Below are 22,870 nucleotides of genomic sequence, written 5' to 3' on the forward strand. Positions count from 1 at the left end.
TATGCTTACATATTTGTGGAAATATTTGAAAAATTAAATAAGAATCACATGGAATTTAGCAAACAATTTTAGTCTTAATTAGCTGGTCACCATTGTGTTTTCAAAAAATTTTTTTAGAAAATTGAGATATTAATATATACTAAATTTTATACCCCTTGGTCCTTTTGTTTTGGAACTATCGCACAATTCAGTCGATAAAAAAAAACAATATATTTGTTTCTAAAAAGATGGCCGCCACTGTATATATACATTAGGTTGGACTTTTTCGATGCTTTCAAAGCGATTAATTATTCTGTGCTATCAAAAAACCATTTCAGGAAATTTGAGCATTTTACCATTCATTAAATTTTAAAAGTTAAACAAAAATTCCAATTAAAAACTATGTTCGTATTCTATTTATCCATAGAGGTTGAAATGGAGAATATACAGAGTGTCTGACACCATAAACCCATTATAACTTGATACCAAAAAAATATAAATCATAAAATTTTAAGCAAATCCCAAATTTTTATTTTTTTGTGATTTTTTTAACGAACTTTAAAAAAATTAAAACCTAATTTCTCGATTCTAATAAATAAAACTACGAAATGTAGTTGTTGGTAGTAAAATTATTAAATTTACATTTTTTAAGACAACTACAACCAGCGAAAAAATGTGTGTACAATTTGCCACTATTCCGTTGCCGAATTGACACCATCCGTTGTCGATTTGACAACGTTCGTGTACGATTTTATAACAGACCGTTGACAATTTGTCACCGTTCGTGTACGATTTGACACCAGACCATTGTCAATTTGACACCATAAGTTGTCGACTTGATACCGTTCGTGTACGATTTGACACCTGACAATTTTTCATTTCTATTTTTTTGGTAATTAATATACATAAATAACAATTTCTTTATTTTTTACCTTTTTTTAATTCAATACTTATGAATACTTAAATATAAAATAAATATAACAACTATAAGTTTCCATTTGGAGTTGTATGTCGTCACTGGATTCGGTGGTCTTCTCTGCCTGGATCTTCATCTGCATCGACACAAATTCGCAATTAAACAGAATTACACTTTCTTTTATATTTTGGTTTTTATACCATTTACTTGCATCACTATTACCCTTTATTATTTATTAAACTATTTAAAATTTTTTAATGTAAATAAAATTAAAACACTCTTATAAAATGCAACTCACGTTGAAATGCGTCGCGAATAATTTAACAACATTGCGTTGTCGATTAGTACCCGTTTGTTTACAAAAGTGACACCATTCGGTGTCAAAATGACACCAACCGTTGTAGATTTTGCAACGTAGTTTTTCCCTCAGTGTATTTAATTTTATTTTCGTTGATTCTTTAATCTTAAATTTCTAGGACTTTATTACCACTTTTATATCTGCATTCAATACTGTTCTAAACATCAATGTTAGAACTTTGCACTAAAAGTTTTTTAAAAATATATGATATTTATTTATAAATATTATCCAATTTTGCTCAAATGTTCAACAATTAGTTTTTAGATGACGATTTCTGACTAAGAGAGTACCGAAAATTTAAAAGTGCAATTTAAACGTCACCCTAATATACATATATACTGAGATGTATGTACTTATTTGACTTTGTAGAAAGTTTTCTTATTACGGTTAAGTGTTGTTTGTTTAACATGGGGGTTACATCGCACTATTAAATATGGAATTAAACAATTAAACATTACTCTTTACTTTGGTTACAAATAAACGATCTTAAGTGCTGCCATTATCGTTAGGGTATAAAGTTGCAGTTAAAAAGTGAATTATACCCTACACCACCATAGTGTAGAGGATATATTGCGTTTATGCTGATATTGGTCTAACACCCACCACCTCACAGTGGACAATTTTGATCATTTTCGGATCAAAAATCTGTAACATTTGAATGGATGAGAATTTTTGTAAGTTTTTTTTTGTTGAAGAGGTGGAACTTTAAGCTTTAATATGTAGTTTTAATCATAAAAATCGAGTTATTAAAAAATAAGATATGAATGATTAAAAAATAAATTTTTTAAATTTTTTTTTGAGTTTTTGTATAAAAGTATTAGTAATAGTTTTCAAAATTTTAAACAATTATGGAGAGGCATCCAATTTAATTTTTCATAATTGTCTGATTATTTCATGAAATTTTGTAAGTTTTTATAAAATTTTAAATTTTTTTTATTTTTTTCGTAATTTTTCAATTTCATCAATAGTTTTTATACCCTCCCCACTATGGTGGTGTAGGCGTTTGTGCAGATGTTTGTAACGCCCAAAAATATTAGTCTAATACCCTCCTCAAAGTATACCGATCGACTTAGAGTCACTTTAAACGATGTCTGAGTCGATTAAACGATGTCCGTCCGTCCGTCTGGTTGCTGGCTGGCTGGCTGTCCATGTAAACCTTGTGCGCAGAGTACAGGTCGCAATTTTGAAGATATTTCGATGAAATTTGATTGGCCCAAGGACCAAATTATTTCACCTAGTCCCCATACAAATGTCCTTCCGAAATTGGACTTTATCGGTCATAAATGTTTAATTTATAAATGTATCTCTACAAATTGCGCTCCAAATAAGTTTTATATATACAAAATTCATGTCACCAAATTTTGTTACGATCGGTCAATAATTAGTCATAGCTGCCATATAGACCCGCTTCCGAAAATCATTTTAACGTGTATAAATCGCTTAAAAATGTTGGTAAACACACAAAATTCAACATAGTAAACTTTAATATAGACATAAATAACACGACCTAATTTCATGGTGATCGGTCCACAATTGGGCATAGCCCCCATATAAGGCCCACTTCCGAAAATCACTCAAAAATATAAATTATTATTATATAAATTATACTTAGTGTAGGGTATTATATGGTCGGGCTTGACCGACCATATGTTTTAAGCCGAGTTACAGTTTAATTGTAAAATACAATAAATAAATCAACATTTTAAAAACTAAAAACCAAAATGTGCATATTAATTTATCGCTTAAAAACATCTTAAACAAAAACACCTAACATCCGTTTCCTGTTAGACCAAATAAATATTCAAATTTACAACTTTTCTCTTTTTTTGTATGCTCCATGCTAGAGTAACTGATACTGTTTATGCAAGTATTTGTTGGAGGTTTACTAAGTATTTATGTAATGAAACTTATCATGATTTATAATGTGACTGTCAAGTACTTATTCATACCGTACCGTTCGTACGATACCTTATTTTTATCATAACTTTGGCCTACTTTTATGCTCGTATAGTGTGAATTTATTTGCCATAAATAAATGCTCAAAAAACTTTTTCTTTTTGGAAGGATTTTAAGTTGCCATAATTTTAGGTTACATGACGCTGCATTACGAAGGGTAAATAAGTGTATATGAGAGTTGGTGAAATGTTTGCAACAGTTTGTTGATGTGGAAAAATTGTTGATGTAAATGAATAGTTGTAGGAGGTGCATACAGTTTTTTAAAGATAAAAAAGTATTATATTCTTTTATATGTATATACTAATTATATATATTGTCAAAAAACTGTTATAAAAATATATGATTTAGCAAGTTTTTTAATATCACAACAGGAAGGAATTATTTTTCATACAGGGAGTAATTTTAAATTAATATACGTTCCATTTTAGATATGTATCTGAACTATTCCTTACGGTGGCAAATATTTCAATATAAGTCATTTTTTTAAATATCTAAAACAATAGTGTTGATAGACTAGCGAATAATGCATTATACACAATTTAGAGATAAATTGTTTACTCAAGTAATCTTCTTCTATATATATGGGGGATTTCATGTCAAATGAACCAACCATTGAAATCCATGTCTACCGTTCGGACCAAGGTTAGTCTTATTGGATAGTAATTCAGACAATATTTTTCAACAATATCGATCAAGAACTCTCAGAGTTAGAGGATTTGACATTTTGGCCAAATGCACAGCTTTTGCTGTGCTTTTTGCTGCGCTCTTGAAAACAACTGCTTAAGGTTTTTTTAATGTACAATTCGTGGTATAAATTTTAAAGAGAAACATATTTTTTTTTTGCAATTTACTGACATTTTTGTAATTCCTAGGGCGAGTCAATAAGTCCGAGACTTTTTGAACAAAAAATCATTTTATTTTTCATCATACTCACCGAGCTCTATACACTTTGTCTAACCTATCTCCATTTTTTGTATCCCTTCCAAAATTTGTTTGTGAGATGACTTCATCTCCCTTACATTGTCTCTTTTTCTTGACCATTGATTGTTTTATTCTTTTGAAGTTAGTTAATCGGCCTTCTACACCCCAAGAACCCACTGTTTTGACTGCTGTTTTATCTCTGGTGAGTTGTAGTGAATCCGCGTTTCGTCCATTGCCAAACTGTCCAGCGAAAATGTCACACGATTGCATTGGAGTCGATTGTGAGCAAACGCTGCACCCATCTTGCGGAAAACCTGCTTATACCCAAATAGTCATTCAAAATTTATACTACTGAGTCATATCATACACGCAGAGAAAAAACATGGTTGGACATGGTTACGACAACTATACTATGTTCTCTGTAACAATATATTGTTGTCGTAAAAATATAATTATTGTTTTAATTTAATTTCAACAATATTATAGTTACTGTAAACGTTTATATTTTCATCGCAATTATAAATATGAATATGGTTTTCGAACAACTAAATAATGATAATTAGGTAAACATATTATTTTTATGTACAACCATTAAATGTTAAGTTTATATACGCGTAGTCATAATATGTTTAAGATGTTAACATATTATGACTACAATAATAAATGTAGTCATAATATGTTTAAGATGCAAACAAAATATGTTTACTTTTAATTGTCTGTTTTCCCACCATTTGTGAGTGTTGGTGTTTGTCTCAGCTATGTTATTTTTACAAGTAAATTTTGAGTGTCTGTAATTCCCATTCGCTCTATAGTTTTATTTGTATATTATCTTTAACAATAAATTTGATTCAATCAATAATATTTTAATTGTGAATTTAGTACTTTAAAACTAAAACCTATTAAAATTTTGTATTTCCAAAAATAAATTTTAATAATAATATGATTATTTTGGATCATAATATGATTTAATTGGGTCATAAATATGATGACCTTGGGTCATATTATGATTGATATATATCATAATATGATTATTTCAAAACATATTATGATTGATTTTTATCATAATTTGATTATTTCAGAACATATTATGATATTTTATGATACTAATAATGATCATAATATGTTTTGGACTACAAGCAAAAATCTGATCATAATATGTTGCTCTTAGTTTATGGTTACCACAACCATGTTTTTTCTCTGCGTGTATGCATGTGGCTTCCATAATCTCTAGCACTTTCAATCTCAGATCGAACAACACCATATCGTGAATTTTTTCAATTGTTTGGGTTGTAGAGACCTAAACTGGGCGACCAGATCGATCGGAAACTTCCGTGCTTGTAAGGCCACAACGAAATTCTGTAAACCATGTTTTTACCATTGAAATTGATGGTGCAGAGTTCCCATAGTATTTATCAAGCTTAGCAATGGTTTGAGTGATAATTTTTTTCCGCAAAAAGTAATGCATGAAATTAACTGTTTTTCTTTTTCTCCTCAAGTCACGATAGTTGTCAAACACAAACTAATTGACACAGCTTGTTCAAATTTTTACAGGAGTCAACTGACAGATACCTGTTGACAGGAGCGATTGAGGTGAAAAATTCAAAAAATCACAGACTTATTGACCCGGCCTCGGATATACTGTATAGGCCTTTAAATTAAATCAAAATTATTGTCACTTTTATATCTTCCAAGTTGTAACAGATGGTAAAAAGTACCTTTTGGTAGATTACGTTGAGATACGTGTTCGAATTAACTTCAAATAAGTGAAATAATTTGTAAGGTTTACAAATACGGAGTACAAATTTGTTTAAGATACTTTTAATTCTGGATGGATTAACTAAAGATAAAACGATTGTTTTACTATATTAATTATAATTGTATTTTATTTTTTAACCTTCCTTTAGTCGCAATCATTTTCAAATCGAGACTAGTCGCAATGTATCAAATTGATATCAATAGAAGAAAGGCGGGTTTGAAAATAACCTCTTCAATTTTTATTTCGAAAACATAAAAACAATATTACATTCGAAGTATTTAAAAGAATAATACAAATAAAATTGCAGTATAAATACATTTTTATCAAAAAATAGCTTAAAACTAAATAGGATGTTTCAAAAAAAATGACAATAAAAACTAGATCAGTTGCGAGTAACGGAGGGTTAGTACTTGTCTACCTATTGATTTGTTAAATCAATTCAATAATATTCAATAAACAACCTCTCAAAATAAATAAAATTTAAAATTTATTTCTTACAATTCAATTCAATTTATTCACCAATATTTATTTAAAATGAATTTTTGTGTATCTTTAAAAATTGCCAATAAATCAAAATTTGAAAAATAAATTAGACGTGTTGTAGAATTTAGTAGCGGCTTTAAAAATATATTGTAGAATAAAGAATTTAATAATGTTTCCTATTAAAAGCGCAATACAAATTTGTTCTCTGTCCTGAAACCTTCTGTTTTCTAAGATATAGTGTCTTGAATATATTCCCTCGATATAAAAAAACATACTCTTTCCACGCAGAGTGTGGAAAGGTGCATTTCTGGCACCGATATGTTTCCATTTTAAAATGCTACATTCTTTCATTGCACTTGTTGGCTACTTTTTTGCTTTGAAATACTTTCTCGTTTCCTGCTTTAAATTACATTTTCTACTTTAAAAAGTTTTCGATGTTTTCCTTTTTTGCCGAACAAATTTCTCTGCTTTGCTTTTGTGCACTTGTGAGGAGGAAGTTGGAAATTGCAGTCAATAAATAATGTTGCACTAACTACTTCATTCCTTCACTGTTGTCGAAAGCATTTGAAAGACGACTGCAAAGCAACAAAAGAAGCAAAACGACTGAAGAGAGCAAAATGTGAAATAAAGTTTTTATTTTCCATTTCACAGACAATTGATTGGGAATTTTTCTCAATTGTACTTGATGTTGTATGCATTAAAAAGAGAATTTATGTGAATTTTAGAAAAACATACGTATTGGGGGAAAAAACAAATCATTTTAATTGTATTGAGAATAAAAAATATTGAAATAAATCAAATATAATATAAATTTCGAAATAAAATAAATGATGGACAGAGGCAACATTGTTGTTAGCAAGTAAACTGAAAACAAAAAGATCTGTTAGGAAAGGGGCGCTACCAAGAAAGAGAAATAGTTTATTTTTTATTTTAAAATCAATAAACGTATAAACTAGAAGAGTTTTGAAACAGTAACATGTTATAGTATTTTTTTAATTGTAAATATTTAATTAAAGCATGTGTCATATTATCTATCATAGCTAGATTACTCCAAATTATTCATCTAAAACCCAAATGCAACTTTTATTTGACGTATCAAGAATATTTTGTTTAGAAAATCAGGGAAATTGCAGGAATCACATGGAAAATATTTACTCAAAAAAGCGTAACCACTTTTTGTTTGCACAAATTTGTTTGACGATGCACAGTGGTATGAGAATAAAAAAGAGGGAAATAAATCTGTAACTTCTAAACCCTTACGCCGATTTGAATGAAATTTCACATGCTTTTTTATGAATTTCTATGTTAGGTAAATACTCAGCGAGTTGTTTAGTTTTCCCTAATTTATTTGACACGTAAAAAACATAAGGTAGACATGTTATATATCAATGGATAGAGGATTTTGAGAAGATTTTTCAAAAATGTATATAACTTTTGACAATTAAAAAATTCATGGAATACTTTTTTGAAAAATATGACAAATTTTACATAGATATAAATTTTTCAAATTGAAATAAAATTTTTATTTATGAATATTTTTTTATGAAATTTCACAGTTATGTAGATTTTTCTATTCAAAATGGAAAAATAAAAACAAATTTTGAAATTTGTTATCAAGTATCCCGCAATTCCCAAAAAAATCTTGAAAAATCCCAAAAATGGGATTTTTTCGTTTTTTGGCTATAATATCCATACCAGGGGCGGAGTTATCGGAACCTTTTACAAAATAATTAAGAACATATTGTGCCATCTAAAATAGGTTACTATATTTTGATATCGAGTAGGCGATTTGAGAATTTTTGCCCTAAATTTGAATTTTACATAAAAAATAGGCATTTTTTGAATGGACCTGGTCCCCTCGGTATCAAAAATTAAAATTTTTTTTTTTCATTTAGAATATTTGGCGTAAAGTTAGCTTTTCAAAAAGTACAAATTCATTATACATCCTCTTAGAAATTTTTTAGATAACTTAAAAAGAATAAAAGTACTTTTTTCTCAAAAAAATTGCGAAAAATCGCCTTTTTTTAATTTTTTATATTCAAATGCACGTAACTTTGGACTCAGTTCTGATTTTTAAACACTTCTTTCTTTGTTTGATATATAGATCTATTGTTAATCCTATAAAAGAAAAATGGATAAAATCGCGGAATATTTGAAACCGCGGTCACCAAAAAACTGGAGTAGGGTGGGTAAAAATTTTGAAAATTTAATTTTCAAATGCGAATATCTCCTAAGCTATAAGAGATAATTGATAGCTACAACGAGGTAGTGCTCGACGAGGAGATTCTATAAGTGTAATTTTTTTTTAAATCGGAACACAAACGAAGAAATAGGATAATTTTTAAAATTGAACATACCCGAGGTGTCCTACTTTGGGGACCCCTGGCCCCGCTCCTGGTGGGCCCATGAGGTCCAAATTGAAAACTCGACTACACTTTCTCTTTGCGCATGTGAAATTTCATTAAAATCGGCGTAAGGGTTTAGAAGTTACAGATTTATTTCCATCTTTTTTTAAGTTCATTGTGATTTATTGTCAATTCATAGATTTGTCCGATTTTCTGATATTAATTCGAAATTAAATTTTGAGATTTTAAATTTCCATGAATTTTTTTTAATTTTATATGGGGCCAAATTCATCTCAGACAGCAAAGTTAGATCTATACTAACAATTATTTAAATAAAAATTTGCTAAATGAGAATTCAAAATTTTTTGGAATATTTTGAAATTTTTAACAAAAAAAAATTTTGAAAATGTTGAATTTTGTATTTGAGATTTGCATAAAATTATAAGTTTTGTAATTGAATATTTTTTGGGTAAATAAAACACAAAAACTATTTTTAATTTGATTTTTTAATTTTTTAACAACGTGCCAACCTATGCCTACCTCTAAACGTTATCCAATTTTTCTAAAATGTTCACCATTTGGTTTTTATGTAAAGGAGACTATTCAAGAAGTACAAGAAATGAGCCAACCTATGTCTACATTCCTTATATAAAAATACATAAGTATTTAAACTGCTATCTAATCTTTGCACTAATAGTTTTTGAAAAGTTTTCCTAAATTTTTAAATTTTTGTTTCAATGTACTTAGAATAAACGATTTTAACTTATTATTATTCCTTTGTATCCTTTACTCTTACATAAATGTTTTGAAACATATTAAAATATTATAAAACTTTTTTTCTTGTTTGCATTTATTTTCAGAGCAACATTTTTAAATATTCATAGAGGATAATAGTAAAAAAAAAATAAACAACTTTTTTTCGCAAAATAAATTTATGGGTAAAGGAAATACAAGAAATTTAGAGCAACAAGCAAAAGTTGCATGCATAAAAATTCATAAACTATTAGTATTTTTTCTTATTGCACATTGCTCTTTGTTGTTAGTTATTTGCTTCAAATGAAAACTTTGTCATAAACTTTTTGCTTTTATGTGCAGTTTCAGTTTGTTTTGTCTTTTTTCCGATTTTCAAATATGCAAGGAGTTGCTCGGAGAGAGTCAGCTGCAGATGCTGTTAAAACAATTATTAGATGATATGGAGTGTTGCACGACAATATGTATGAAATTGTTTCTCGAGGGTTGTATTGTGTAATTGGAACTGTATTATCCAAGCTAATCACAGGAAGTTATTTTGAGCAGATCAAATCAAATTGTTTCCCCAATTTTAAACAAACATAGCTTTAGTGTTTAGCTTATAAATATGTAACAGATCAAATATTTTGTTTTAAACTCTGTAAGTAAAAACACTTTGGAAGGCTAAAGTGCTTTAAAAGCTAGTATACAATTACAAATAAGAAGCGTATTTCATTCTTGGAGTTGAAATTTTATTTTAATTGTGCCTATGAAAACATACACTCTAAATGCGAAAACTTTCAGAAGGATTATTTAAAACATAGTTCTTCAATACCCATATTAGAAATTAAAAATTTTGAGTTGTAACAGTCTTGCACTATACAGGCGATACTCAGTAAGGGAACTAAAAAAGTGGAAATAAATCTGTAACTACTAAACGGATATTCCGATTTTAATAAAATTGTCCATGCACAGAGAAAACAGATTCGTAGTAGCAACCGAATTTGTTGTCAGTCGAATGATTCGGTTGCACACATTAAATTGTTCGGTTCTATCAACAGAAATTCAGTTGATAAAAAAGAATCTGGACTATAAGGCGAGTGAGGAAAATGTTTGGTTCCAGTCAATCAACAAAAATGTTGGTACAAAAATGTACCTGAGATCTCAATAAACAACTTTCTAGAACATATGAACTTCCTAGGACTGATTCTTAACAACGTTTAGTTAGGTAGTAAGAAAAAACTAAAGGAATTAAGTGTTTTGGGCCATAAACTATTGAATTATTATAAACTAAAGTATACTTTTAGGAGCTTTAAACAAAATTATTTTTTAATTTATTTCGAATTTTTTAAAGTTTTTTGCGATCTTGATCTTGAAGATGAAGTTTTTTTTGTTCTTTATGACAAGGGCTACAATTTTGCCTCAGAGAGTAAATCAAAATTCCGAAGTGTTTGCAAGATATGAGACTGAGAAAATTATCAGTTTTTTTGCAAAAATGACACCGAGGCTCCACGGGTCTTTTTTTTTGGTCTTTTATCACGTAGAGGTGGTTATTTTTTTCCTTTTTTTACTGCGTAACTAAGTGAGAATAAAGGACAGATATGTATTCATCAAAAAATACAGATTTATTTCCACTTTTTTTTAGTTACCCCACTGTGCAGTACTCTATATCCATCCCTCGTATCACAGTATTGTTACTATTGCTGACGCAGATTCTACTGTTGTTCTTTTCATAGCTTTCCAAGTGCCTCATGCTCTTCACATTTATTGTCAAAATTTGAATTCAATTTGACTTGGACTTGAGCACGCTACTCAAAACAAACTGACATTTGGACTATCGAAAAGTAAAAAGTTTTCTATTATACACATGCATATCGTAGAAGTATAATTTTTTTCATGACATCCTATAAAAAACTTACTTAACAGGTGCTCTATTCCTGTCTTAGTTTTTAATGTTTTTGTTACACAAGTTCACGGCACACTTTATTATTTGCTTTGCAGTACGAGTCACTGACTGTCTGTTTGCATGTAGTTTGTCAGTAGTTTAGTGCAGAGATTTGTTGTGTGAACTTTTTTTTATATAGTAACTTTTTTATAGAGACTTTTGCCAACTGCAAACTACAAACGTAAAATAATGTAAAAATTGCAAAACTAACTATCATTTTGTTGTTTATTTATATTTTTTTTTTACTCGTACTTATCAATTTTAATATAGCTTTTTGTGTAAATTTTCGAGAAGAAGAGAAAAGGAATCAGTTAAAGGTGCTGGTTGTATTTTGTTGTATAAAAAAGTTATTCTTCTATTGTTTTGTATTTCTTGCAATTTGTTTGTTATTCTTTACTAATGAATATTTTATTGTTTACTTTGGCCAAACGATTTTAAATGTAAAAAGTTGAAATTATAATGGGTTTCTGTAGTAATACATAATGTTAACGTTTATATATTTTGAATAATATATAAACGTATAATTCAAAAACATCAGTTAACGGCGAGTGGTTCGGCCCTTATTTTGGACTGAAATGGAAGATGTGAACTTGGTTAATCATTGGTTACAACAGAATGTAATCGTGATTTATTAAGCGATCTCTTTTGACTATATTTTCTTGAGTGTCGTTAAATATCGATACTATGCGAATAATCTAGAAACAATACACATTGTTATGACTAGTATCAGAAGCACTCCTCAAAATTTGCAAAAGACTGGTTTGCTGTCAACAAAGTACATCTTATGGAATGGCGTTCGCAGTCACCGGACCTTAACCTAACTTAAAAATCTTGACTACCTCGATCATTTTGTTTATCTGTATCCGTATTACTATGTCATTAACAAAGACAAAATAAATCTAATTAATAGACCTTTCAAATGAGTTATATAACGCCAACGAACCTACAATGGTTCAAAATCTAGAAAAATATTTTTAACCCAATTTTTTTTTCACCAACAATTTTGGTTAACCCAAACGAATGAATTATAAACTTTTTTCTAATGCAACTCTATTACAAATAAACTTTACACAATTTTTTTTCAATTCAACACTGAGTGAAGAAAAAATATTGTTATTCAATTTGGATTAGATTTGAATTAACATAGATTGAACCATCAATAGTTGAATGAAGCTAAAAAATTTTAACATCTGGTTCCAATACAAATGGATTGCATGAATCCGGATCATCCCATATTCAGCATCATGTGTTGAATATTTGGTCGTACGTGCGCACTTTCAGGTTTATTATCTATATTTTAATAACTTTCCTAATTATGTCCATTTTTTGGCTAAAATAATGAAAATTCAGATAGTTACATTTCAGTGGGAACAGTTGAGTATCAGTAATTGGGTTGTGTTTGCCATTTCCCTGGTTTGTCACGTCGCACAGTGGTATGAGAAAAAAAAATATGGATATAAATCTGGAACTTCTAAACCCTTAGTCCAATTTAAATTTCACATGCGCAGAGAGGAAGAGTTTTCGAGTTTAAATTTTGAACTCGGACCTCATGACCCCACAACGAGCGGGACCAGGGGTCCCTAAAGTAGGACACCTCAGGTATGTTCAATTTTAAAAATGATCCTATTTCTTCGTTTGTGTTCCGATTTCAAAAAACTTACATATATAGAATCTTCTCATCGAGTACTACTACGTAGTTATCAAGTATATTTTATAGCTTAGGAGATATTCGCATTTGAAAATTAAATTTTCAACATTTTTATCCACCCTACTCCAGTTTTTTGATGACCGCGGTTCCAAATATTTCCCGATTTTCTCCACTTTTTTTATAGGATTAACAACAGATGTGTATATCAAATAAAGAAATAATTGGTTAAAAATCACGGCTGAGTCCAAAGTGACATGCATTTGAATTTAAAAACATAAAAAAGTCGATTTTTCGCTATTTTTTGGGGAAAAAAGTACTTTTATTCTTTTTAAGTTATCTAAAAAATTTCTAAGAGGATGTATAATGAATTTATACTTTTTGAAAAGCTAACTTTACATCAAATATTTTAAATGAAAAAAAAATTATAATTTGTGATACCGAGGGGACCAGGTCCATTCAAAAAATGTATATTTTTTTTATCTAAAATTCAACTTTAGGGCAAAAATTCTTAAACCGCATAGTGGATATCAAATTATAATCATCTATTTTAGATGGCCCACTATGTTCTCAATTATTTTGTAACGGGTTCCGATAACCCCACCCCTAGTATGGAAATTATAGCCAAAAAACAAAAAAATCCCATTTTTGGAATTTATCACTAATTTGTTGTGAACTGCGGGATTCCTGATTACAAATTTTAAAATTTGTTTCCATTTTTCGATTTCCAAAAAAAAAAAACTATACACATAAGTGTAAAATTTCATTACAAAATATTCATTAATAAAAATTTTATTTCAATTTGAAAAATTTGTATCTATGCCAAAACATTTTTTGTCATATTATTCAAAAAAGTATTCCATGAATTTGTTAATTGTCAAAAGTTATATACGTTAGTGGAAAGTAGACAAAATCCTCTATCCATTGATATATAACATGTCTACCATATGTTTTTTACGTGGCAAATTAATTAGAGAAAATTTAACAACTAGCAGATAATTTAGTTCATGTAGTGCTCGATGAGAAGATTCTATATATGTAAGTTTTTTGAAATCGGAACACAAACGAATAAATAGGATCATTTTTAAAATTGAACATACCCGAGGTGTCCCCTCGTGGTGGGTTCATGAGGTCCAAATTCAAGACTTACCTCGACAATACTTCCTCTTTGCGCATGTGAAATTTCATTGAAATTGGACTAAGGACTTAGGAAGTTACAGATTTATTTCCATCTTTTTTTTTCTCATACCACTGTGCGTCGATTACATTTGATGTTACATCATAACATGAATTGACAATGTTGACTTGACGACAGGTTAAACAAATACAAATTATTTGGACTTTAGTGCATATATTTTAGACGGCTACGCTGAGCTGCATAATGTAACAATTAAACTAATTTAAGTATTTATGAATACAAAACTATTGGCAAATAAGAAGATAAATACAAATTCAACATTTAACATTTAACTTTAAAACTGATATTGTTTGTTTTTACGCAATATTGGCTCTAGTTTAAACAGGGCATTGTTAATTTCGCAAAACAATTTACACTAACTACTAAACAACCATATTTTAATCGCAATTCCCACGTGTTTATATTTTTTCCAACAAATACCTCACTTGTTCCTCTTACTAATGAAATTCATTGTACTCATTGTAAGTAACACCGGATCATTAAACTTTAACATTCATCAAACTTTTGCTTTAATGGTTTTCCTGACATTCTGCATGTACGACGCACTACGCTGTTCTTACTGTAACTACTCGCAGCACGTAGCGAAACTTGAAACGCTTAAATAAAACTAAATAGAACAACAAAAAAGCCAACTTCTATCGATAGTGTTTTATGTTGTTCATAGAAGTTTTCTTAATGGCCAACAACAAAATAACAACAACAAAAATCGGATACTTAATTTAATTGCAGAAATTCATGTTTCCGGTAAACTTTTATACAAGCTGCAACTACTACAACATTGTTACTGAATTATGCATTATTTGAACAATTTGTAAGTTTTGCATAAAACATTGTTGTTCTGTTGAAAATTATAAATTTTAATGTGATTTTAATAACATTTTTATGGTTGTTGAGAATTTTACTTAAATATATAAATAATAACTACATAGAAAATAACTTGTTAACTTACCATTGGATTTGGACCCATTTTAACATTTTTAGCCATGTCCATCATGTCGAGGGCCAGGCGTGCAATGCATTTAGCATGATTTTCACAGTGATCGGGTAATCCAGAGACTGCCATGTATTTGTCACCAACAGTTTCCACCTAGAAAAGGGTTGAGATTTTATATTAATCATTGAACTTGAGAACAACCGAGGCGTATGATTGTTACAATTGCAGAATAATAAAGTATACGGGACGTAACGAAAAATGTAGATAACAAAAATTAATTTTTATTCTTCTGATTTCAATAATATTTGATATTTACAGTATTGGCCATAACTAAAGCACCCCCTCAATGAATTTTTTTCATATGGTATTTTTTTGTATAAAATCAAAGTTTTAAATATGTATTATGTATTATTTTCATTTGTTAATATGTTTAGTGTTGATAAACAATTACTTTCAAAGTAAACCTTTCTATAAGAGGTAACTTAAAATCAAAAAATATTTTAAGGTAGAAAATGAAACGGACAAAACTAAAGCACCCCTTCAAGGATATACTATAAAAAAAAATTTAGTTAATTTTTTGTTGCAAATCCTTTGTTTTGGATGGCACAAGAACATCTCTTAGCATAGAAGATAATATGTTATTAAGGCGTTTTTCGATATTCCTTTCCAGGCTATTTTAACGGCATGAAATAAATCGTGAAAATTTTCGATCCTTATTTTAACAATTTTCACGATTTATTTTCATATTAACAATGTGCCACAAGTTCTCAATAGGATTGAGATCGGGAGATTGACCAGGCCAATGAAGAACTTGAATCTTATTGCTGTGTAGCCAAGTCTTACAAAGTTTGGAGGGGTGCTTAGGATCGTTATCCTGTTGGAAGCTTCCTATAATTGGCATCTCTTCACTAGCATAAGGCAACATTACTGCTTTCAATACATCACGGTACATGAACCAATCCATAATCCCATAAATTTTATGATTTGGTCCAAATCCTTGACCAGAAAAGCAACCCCAGACCATTACATTGCCTACTCCATGTTTAATTGTTCCTTTGCAATACTTAGGATTCAGTCTTCCTCCTTTTGGTCTGCGTACACGCCTTATTCCAGCGGAACTTTTTAACCTTCGCTTTACCAATACCCACCCGGGTGACCACTCGGTTTTTGTTAGCTTAATAATTTTTTTTATTTTCTTTCGATTTAAGGTTAAGTTGTATTTGGATTCGGCAGGGAACAGTACTGTCTTTAATTTTTGGACACTCCAGTCGATGTGGGCTTTGGCAAATTTCAGTCTAGCTTTCTAGTTCTTAGCTGATAGAAATGTTTTTCTTTGCTGGTCGTCAGCTGAATAATCGGGCTTCTACTACTCTTCTACGGATTGTTCTTTCAATAACGCATAATCTTAAACTTGTTCGTACTTGAATAGCTGATGCTGTAGGAACTTTTTGTATTGCTCTTTTGATCAAGGAATCAAAATATCGTGTTTTTTTTTTTGCGAACGACCTCCGGAATGCACTTGAGATTTTCGACCAGTCTTAAAAAATTTTGAAACGAACCTGGAAATTACTGATCTGTTAATTGAATATTTTTTACTAAATTCATGTAGTGATAAGCCCGTCTTCCAGTCTTCAATAACTTTAATTTTAAATTTACTGGAGTACTTGTTCCTTGTCATTGTTTTTTTTTCACAATAAACTGTATAAAACTTAAATTTTGCACACTACGTCTTCCTATATTTTTATCTTTTGGAATTTTTAAGTCCATTCATTGTGATTCCCGATAATTCACATTCCAAATATGCAGTACCGAGTCAAATTTTTAAACATCTTATCAGAGGGTGCTTTTGTTTTGTCCGTTGCGTTTTGAGTTTTTTTATGATTTATCATTTTAAATTAATTTTTAATAAAATTATCTTTTACCAAATGAATATTAAATGAACATTAACAATATTAGATAATAAAATATATACAAAATACATCCCAAAAAAACCGTTTTTATCAAAAAAATTATGATTTGAAAAAATCCATTGAGGGGGTGCTTTAGTTATGGCCAATACTGTATGTTTTCAATTTCTCCAGAAGTTCGAAATTAATTTTTTTTTAATAGATGCGTTTAAAATTCTTATAATAACTGTAGAAGTTTTAGTCAGATTGCATCATTTTTGATCTTATATTAAAGCTAATGAATCTCATCAATTATTATTTTAAGCCTAGTACTCTGTTCATATTTGCGAAAAATTATGTTATTTCGTAGTTAAAAGAATAAGGTTGCCAGCTTATTTCACATGTTTTTCACAAATATTTTATATGTAGTTTGACAGCATTTCGCACGAAATGCCAGGGACTGGTGGTGGGTTCAACACTGGCTGCGAAATTCAATAGCAGAGAGTGTCACCAGTGGAGTTAAGAGCAGAATGTCAGCAGAGGGGACTCAACAGTGTGTATCAGCAGAGGGCAGTTAATAGAGAGAGTCACGAGAGAAGATATTCAGTCGAAGTGAATAGGATACAAGACAGAGAAGAAAGTAGCTAAGAACACAGTACCCAGCATGTCCTAAGCAGATGATCATTTGTCCATTTTGTCTGATAGCTGGTCCAAAGTAGCCAACCGATTGGATTCACATACTGGTTACATAGTGTCATTTACCTTACTAGCTACCTAACTAATTACTTGATCAGCAAAAACTCTCCAATACATTGCTTTTGGTGGGTAAAATAACTACTATCATAAGTGCAATACAAAATAAATGTTTAAAGTGACTTCAACATAGGTTACTAAGAGAAACTAAATTGTCTTCATGCTATATTACATAGGATATCAATATACCGACACGGAGCAGCAGCAAATTGTTCTCAAGAAAGATGCAATAGCATTGTGAGAGTGAAAAAAAGAACAAAGAAAAGACTAATTGAATTTAATGTTAAGGACCCTGGACAGGCTGAGCATTACCCCAGCTTTAAATCCGAAATAACCAGAAACTGCACAATATTGTAAATATTTTATAAGCGATGAATAAGTTATATACAATTGAATTTGAGCAATTTTATGCAATCTATGTATATAAAAATGAATGTTTGTATTTATGTTCCAAATGAACTCAAAAACGACTGGACCGATTTTGATGTAATTTTCAGCGGATCTTCAGAATAGTCTAGCGGGTAACACTGTAAGGTCAGATTTTTGATTTTCGGTCTGTGGGCGGAGGGGTATGGCAAAGTCAAATTTTTACATTACACCGCTAATGCCATCTATGTATATTAGAGTGACAGCCGATTTTTTTTTTTAGATTTCAAAGAGTGCCGGGTGGAATATTGTGACACTAGGCCTAAATGTTAAGTACTGAAAATTTGAGCCAAATCGGGCAACGATTTCTGGACGCGCATCGAGGTCAAAGTTCAGATATATGCAAAATTGTACTTTTAATATGGAATAAATAGGTGAAACTCGTTAGCTTTCTGCATTGTTTTCTAGAAATATGTAGATTTATTTATATTAATGAATATTACATTAAAAAAAAAGTTTTGGAAATTAACCCTGTATCTCCTTTGGTTCAAAATGACCCAAAAACTGTATTATCGCCAAAATTAGAGAAAAATGCAAATTTTCCAGTTTTTGAAAAAAATTTGCTACTAAATAAATACTTTTGCAATTGAGTGCAAAAGAATCGAAATATGTACGTAATTATCGTTGTAATGAGATATAAATGACAAAATTTGATTAAAAAATTTTAAAGTTATTACAAATTCGCCAGACCATTACCGTGTTTCAGACCACTTGAACAAAAAATTTAGATATTTCGAGAAAAATTAAAATAAAAGCTCATTTTTACTTAAAATATGTCCATATTTACTTGTATATGAGTTTTTGTCTTCGTAGGATACCGTTAACCTATTCGCAGGTATGGCCAAAAAAAATAATTTTTTTTAACGGCTGTTTCAAAACTCTATTTTCAAATTTTTAAAAATTTTGTTAAACAAATTTCAGATTTTTTCGATCATCACATTGGGGTTTATTGACATTAAAATAGGGAATAAAAATATGAAAAAATTATGTCAATACCTCTTACAGTTTTTGCGTACCTGCGATTTAAATTTTGCGTTTTTCAAGAAAAACTAATTTTTTGTCCATATTTAGGCGATTGAGTCCAATTTCCTTACTGTTATAAATTTTAAGTAAAACCTATTCACAATATTATAGTCCTTGTAATTTTAAATATGTTCTGAAAGTTTCACTAAAATCGGAAAATGATAACCTTTGAATCGTGAAGGTCAAAGGTCAAATTTTTTAATATTTGGAATTTCTAATGCAAAGATAGCGAAATGTTACATATTTTTGGGCCGATTTTCATGAAACTTGAGGAAAATATAACATAAAGTCCAGAATTTAAAATAACAGCACAAAAATGGAAATTAACCCTTAGCAGCACTTGGGGTCCAAATTATTCTCAACTTTTAAAATCAAGAAAAACACAACCATTTTGACCCCAAGTCCTCTTAAAGGTTAAAATTCATTTTTGCACTGTTGTTGTAAATGCTAGACCCCAATATATATTTTCCTCAAGTTTCATGAAAATCGGCCCAAAAATATGTAACATTTCGCTATCTTTTCATTAGAAATTCCAAATATTGAAAAATTTGGCCTTTGACCTTCACGATTCAAAGGTTATCGTTTTCCGATTTTAGTAAAACTTTCAGAACATATTTAAAATTACAAGGACTATAATATTATGAATAGGTTTTACTTAAAATTTATAACAGTAAGGAAATTGGACTCATTCGCCTAAATATGGACAAAAAATTAGTTTTTCTTGAAAAACGCAAAATTTCAATCGCAGGTACGCAAAAACTATAAGAGGTATTGACATAATTTTTTCATATTTGTATTCCCTATTTTGATCTCAATAAACCCCAATGTGATGATCGAAAAAATCTGAAATTTGTTTAACAAAATTTTTAAAAATTTGAAAATGGAGTTTTGAAACAGCCGTTAAAAAAAATTATTTTTTTTGGCCATACCTGCGAATAGGTTAACGGTATCCTACGAAGACAAAAACTCATATACAAGTAAATATGGACATATTTTAAGTAAAAATGAGCTTTTATTTTAATTTTTCTCGAAATATCTAAATTTTGTTTCTAAATTTTTTGTTCAAGTGGTCTGAAACACGGTAATGGTCTGGCGAATTTGTAATAACTTTAACATTTTTTAATCAAATTTTGTCATTTATATCTCATTACAACGATAATTACGTACATATTTCGATTCTTTTGCATTCAATTGCAAAAGTATTTATTTAGTAGCAAATTTTTTTCAAAAACTGAAAAATTTGCATTTTTCTCTAATTTTGGCGATAATACAGTTTTTGGGTCATTTTGAACCAAAGGAGATACAGGGTTAATTTCCAAAACTTTTTTTTAATGTAATATTCATTAATATAAATAAATCTACATATTTCTAGAAAACAATGGAGAAAGTTAACGAGTTTCACCTATTTATTCCATATTAACAGTAAAATTTTGCATATATCTGAACTTTGACCTCGATGCGCGTCCAGAAATCGTTGCCCGATTTGGCTCAAATTTTCAGCACTTAACATTTAGGCCTAGTGTCACAATATTCCACCCGGCACTCTTCAAAATTTTAACAAACATTTTTTTCCATACAACTGATTGTCACTCTAATGTATATATATAAAAAACGGCTGGACCAATTTTGATGAAATGTTCAACCTTCACAATAGCCAAGCGGGTAACACTGTAAAGTTATATTCGGTCTGTGATAAACAATTTTGTTTACTCTTGCATATTAGGTGCATGAATAAGAAATTTCCAACCTCAATAAAACCCCAAAGCGAATTTAAAATTTCTGAGCAACTTCAAATTTTATATGATCATAAGGATTCTTTGTATAAAGTTTTAACAAATTTGGAACAGGTATGTTACGATCCCTTGTCAAAAAATTAGTTTTCATCCCTGTGAATTAATGCAACGATGAATAAATTAAGTGTAAATAAAAGCCTTTGAATGGGGCTAATTTAACCTTCGCTTTACCAAAGGTTTTTTATGTACGTGGTTTACCAATACCCACCCGGGTGATACTGCACTTCTATACATATATCCGACGAACAAAATTTTAAAAAATCGAAAAAACCTTATAAAAAGTTTAAAATGTTTTTATTAAATAATATAGAACTCTAAAATTTGTTCATTAAGTCTAAATTTTATTTAAATCGAAACAAAATGAAAAAAATTATTAAGCTAACAAAAACCGAGTGGTCACCCGGGTGGGTATTGGTAAAGCGAAGGTTAATATGGAATGGATACTTGGAATGAATAGCTAACACTTTAAAATTCTGAATTAAGATTTTAATAAATTAAGTTCAAATGAAATGAGTTAATTAAATCGAGGCTCTGACTCCAAGTTATGTAAAGATAACACTGTGCAACAAGAAAAACCAGCCTCAACAATTCCAATGGAGAATGAAAGGAGACCATTAAGTAAACAGAACTACCAAAGTGTTTTGAAAAGTAAGCTCGAATTTAATTTTTATGTCCTCTTGAAGTTGGACCATTTTTGATAATTTTTTACATTATGAGTCAGGCGAACAAGTTGAACCAAATTGCTATTCCATTTGAAATTAGGTAAAATTATTTATATATATTGATGACATACATATATTTGTGAAACATATTACAGATACCGAGGGAAAAAGTTGCCACACTCCGTTCTAGCGGAAATTTGTTGGTGGAATAAAAACTTATTTATCGACCACGAAGAAATAAATAAAGATGACAATGGAGCTAATTAAGAGAGTGAAACATAAATGGATTCGGCCTCGAAAGATGAAAGTGACGATATCCAGAATTTACAGCTTCCATCAACATCAAAAAGACTTCGAACCAAATAGTTTAAAATATTTATATTGGTTCCAGTGAACAAAATGGCAACCCGAGTTCGTTATAGAAATAAAACCTTTTAAACACATTTTTTTTAATAAAACAGAAATATTTACCATTTTTTTTTCAAAATTTTTAGATCACATTCTGAAAATAAATTGTAATATACAATAGCATCAGATTTATTTGATCTAGAATAGTTTTACATTTTTCTAAAAAAAGACAATGAATGTCATGTAGTGCATTTTAATCCAAAATGCAATTTTTTTATATTTGATCAAGCCTATACCGCCCACCATTTCTTGAAATAAAGGAAAAAATATATTTTTCCACATGGGATTCAAGGCAACAATAAGTACGCACAATTACAGTCCATTAAATATTTTTATATATTTATACGTTTTTTCGCTCATAGTGTAAAAAATGAGTCCATAAAATGAAATTCGAGCTAACTTTTTAAAACCCTTTGGCACTTTTGTTAAGTTAATGGTGAACTTTCATTTCCCATTGGAGTTGTTGAGGCTGGCGGCGATGACCCGAAATTTGTAGCAGAGTGTAATGAATTATAATCTGTGTGTTGCTTCTATAAACATTTTGGTGTATGATGGAAACGGAAGGATGAAATAAATTTTGTGACCATTAAAAGTGATACTAAAATGTCCTGTTTAAAATCAATTGGTCAATTCACAAGGCCATCTTCTTATCCTGTCATATTGTCATAATGTCCTAATATTTCACAGTGGTTTGAAAATGACCTTACAAGCAGAAAATAACATAAAATAATACTACTATGTATGCAAACCAGCA

The 22,870-nt window shown here is 29.7% G+C and overlaps 1 protein-coding gene across 1 annotated transcript in view; it reads right to left on the reverse strand.

Annotated features, from left to right (window-relative positions):
• The window catches only part of Gycbeta100B (guanylate cyclase soluble subunit beta-1-like), a 332,225-nt gene that overhangs the window by 140,039 nt on the left and 169,316 nt on the right, over positions 1–22,870 (reverse strand). The window contains exon 13 of the mRNA XM_065508967.1: positions 15,181–15,318. Coding sequence (XP_065365039.1) covers positions 15,181–15,318 — 138 coding nt within the window. The remainder of the gene's footprint in view (positions 1–15,180; positions 15,319–22,870) is intronic.

This window comes from Calliphora vicina, chromosome 1 (assembly GCF_958450345.1).
Source record: "Calliphora vicina chromosome 1, idCalVici1.1, whole genome shotgun sequence".
Taxonomy (NCBI): domain Eukaryota; kingdom Metazoa; phylum Arthropoda; class Insecta; order Diptera; family Calliphoridae; genus Calliphora; species Calliphora vicina.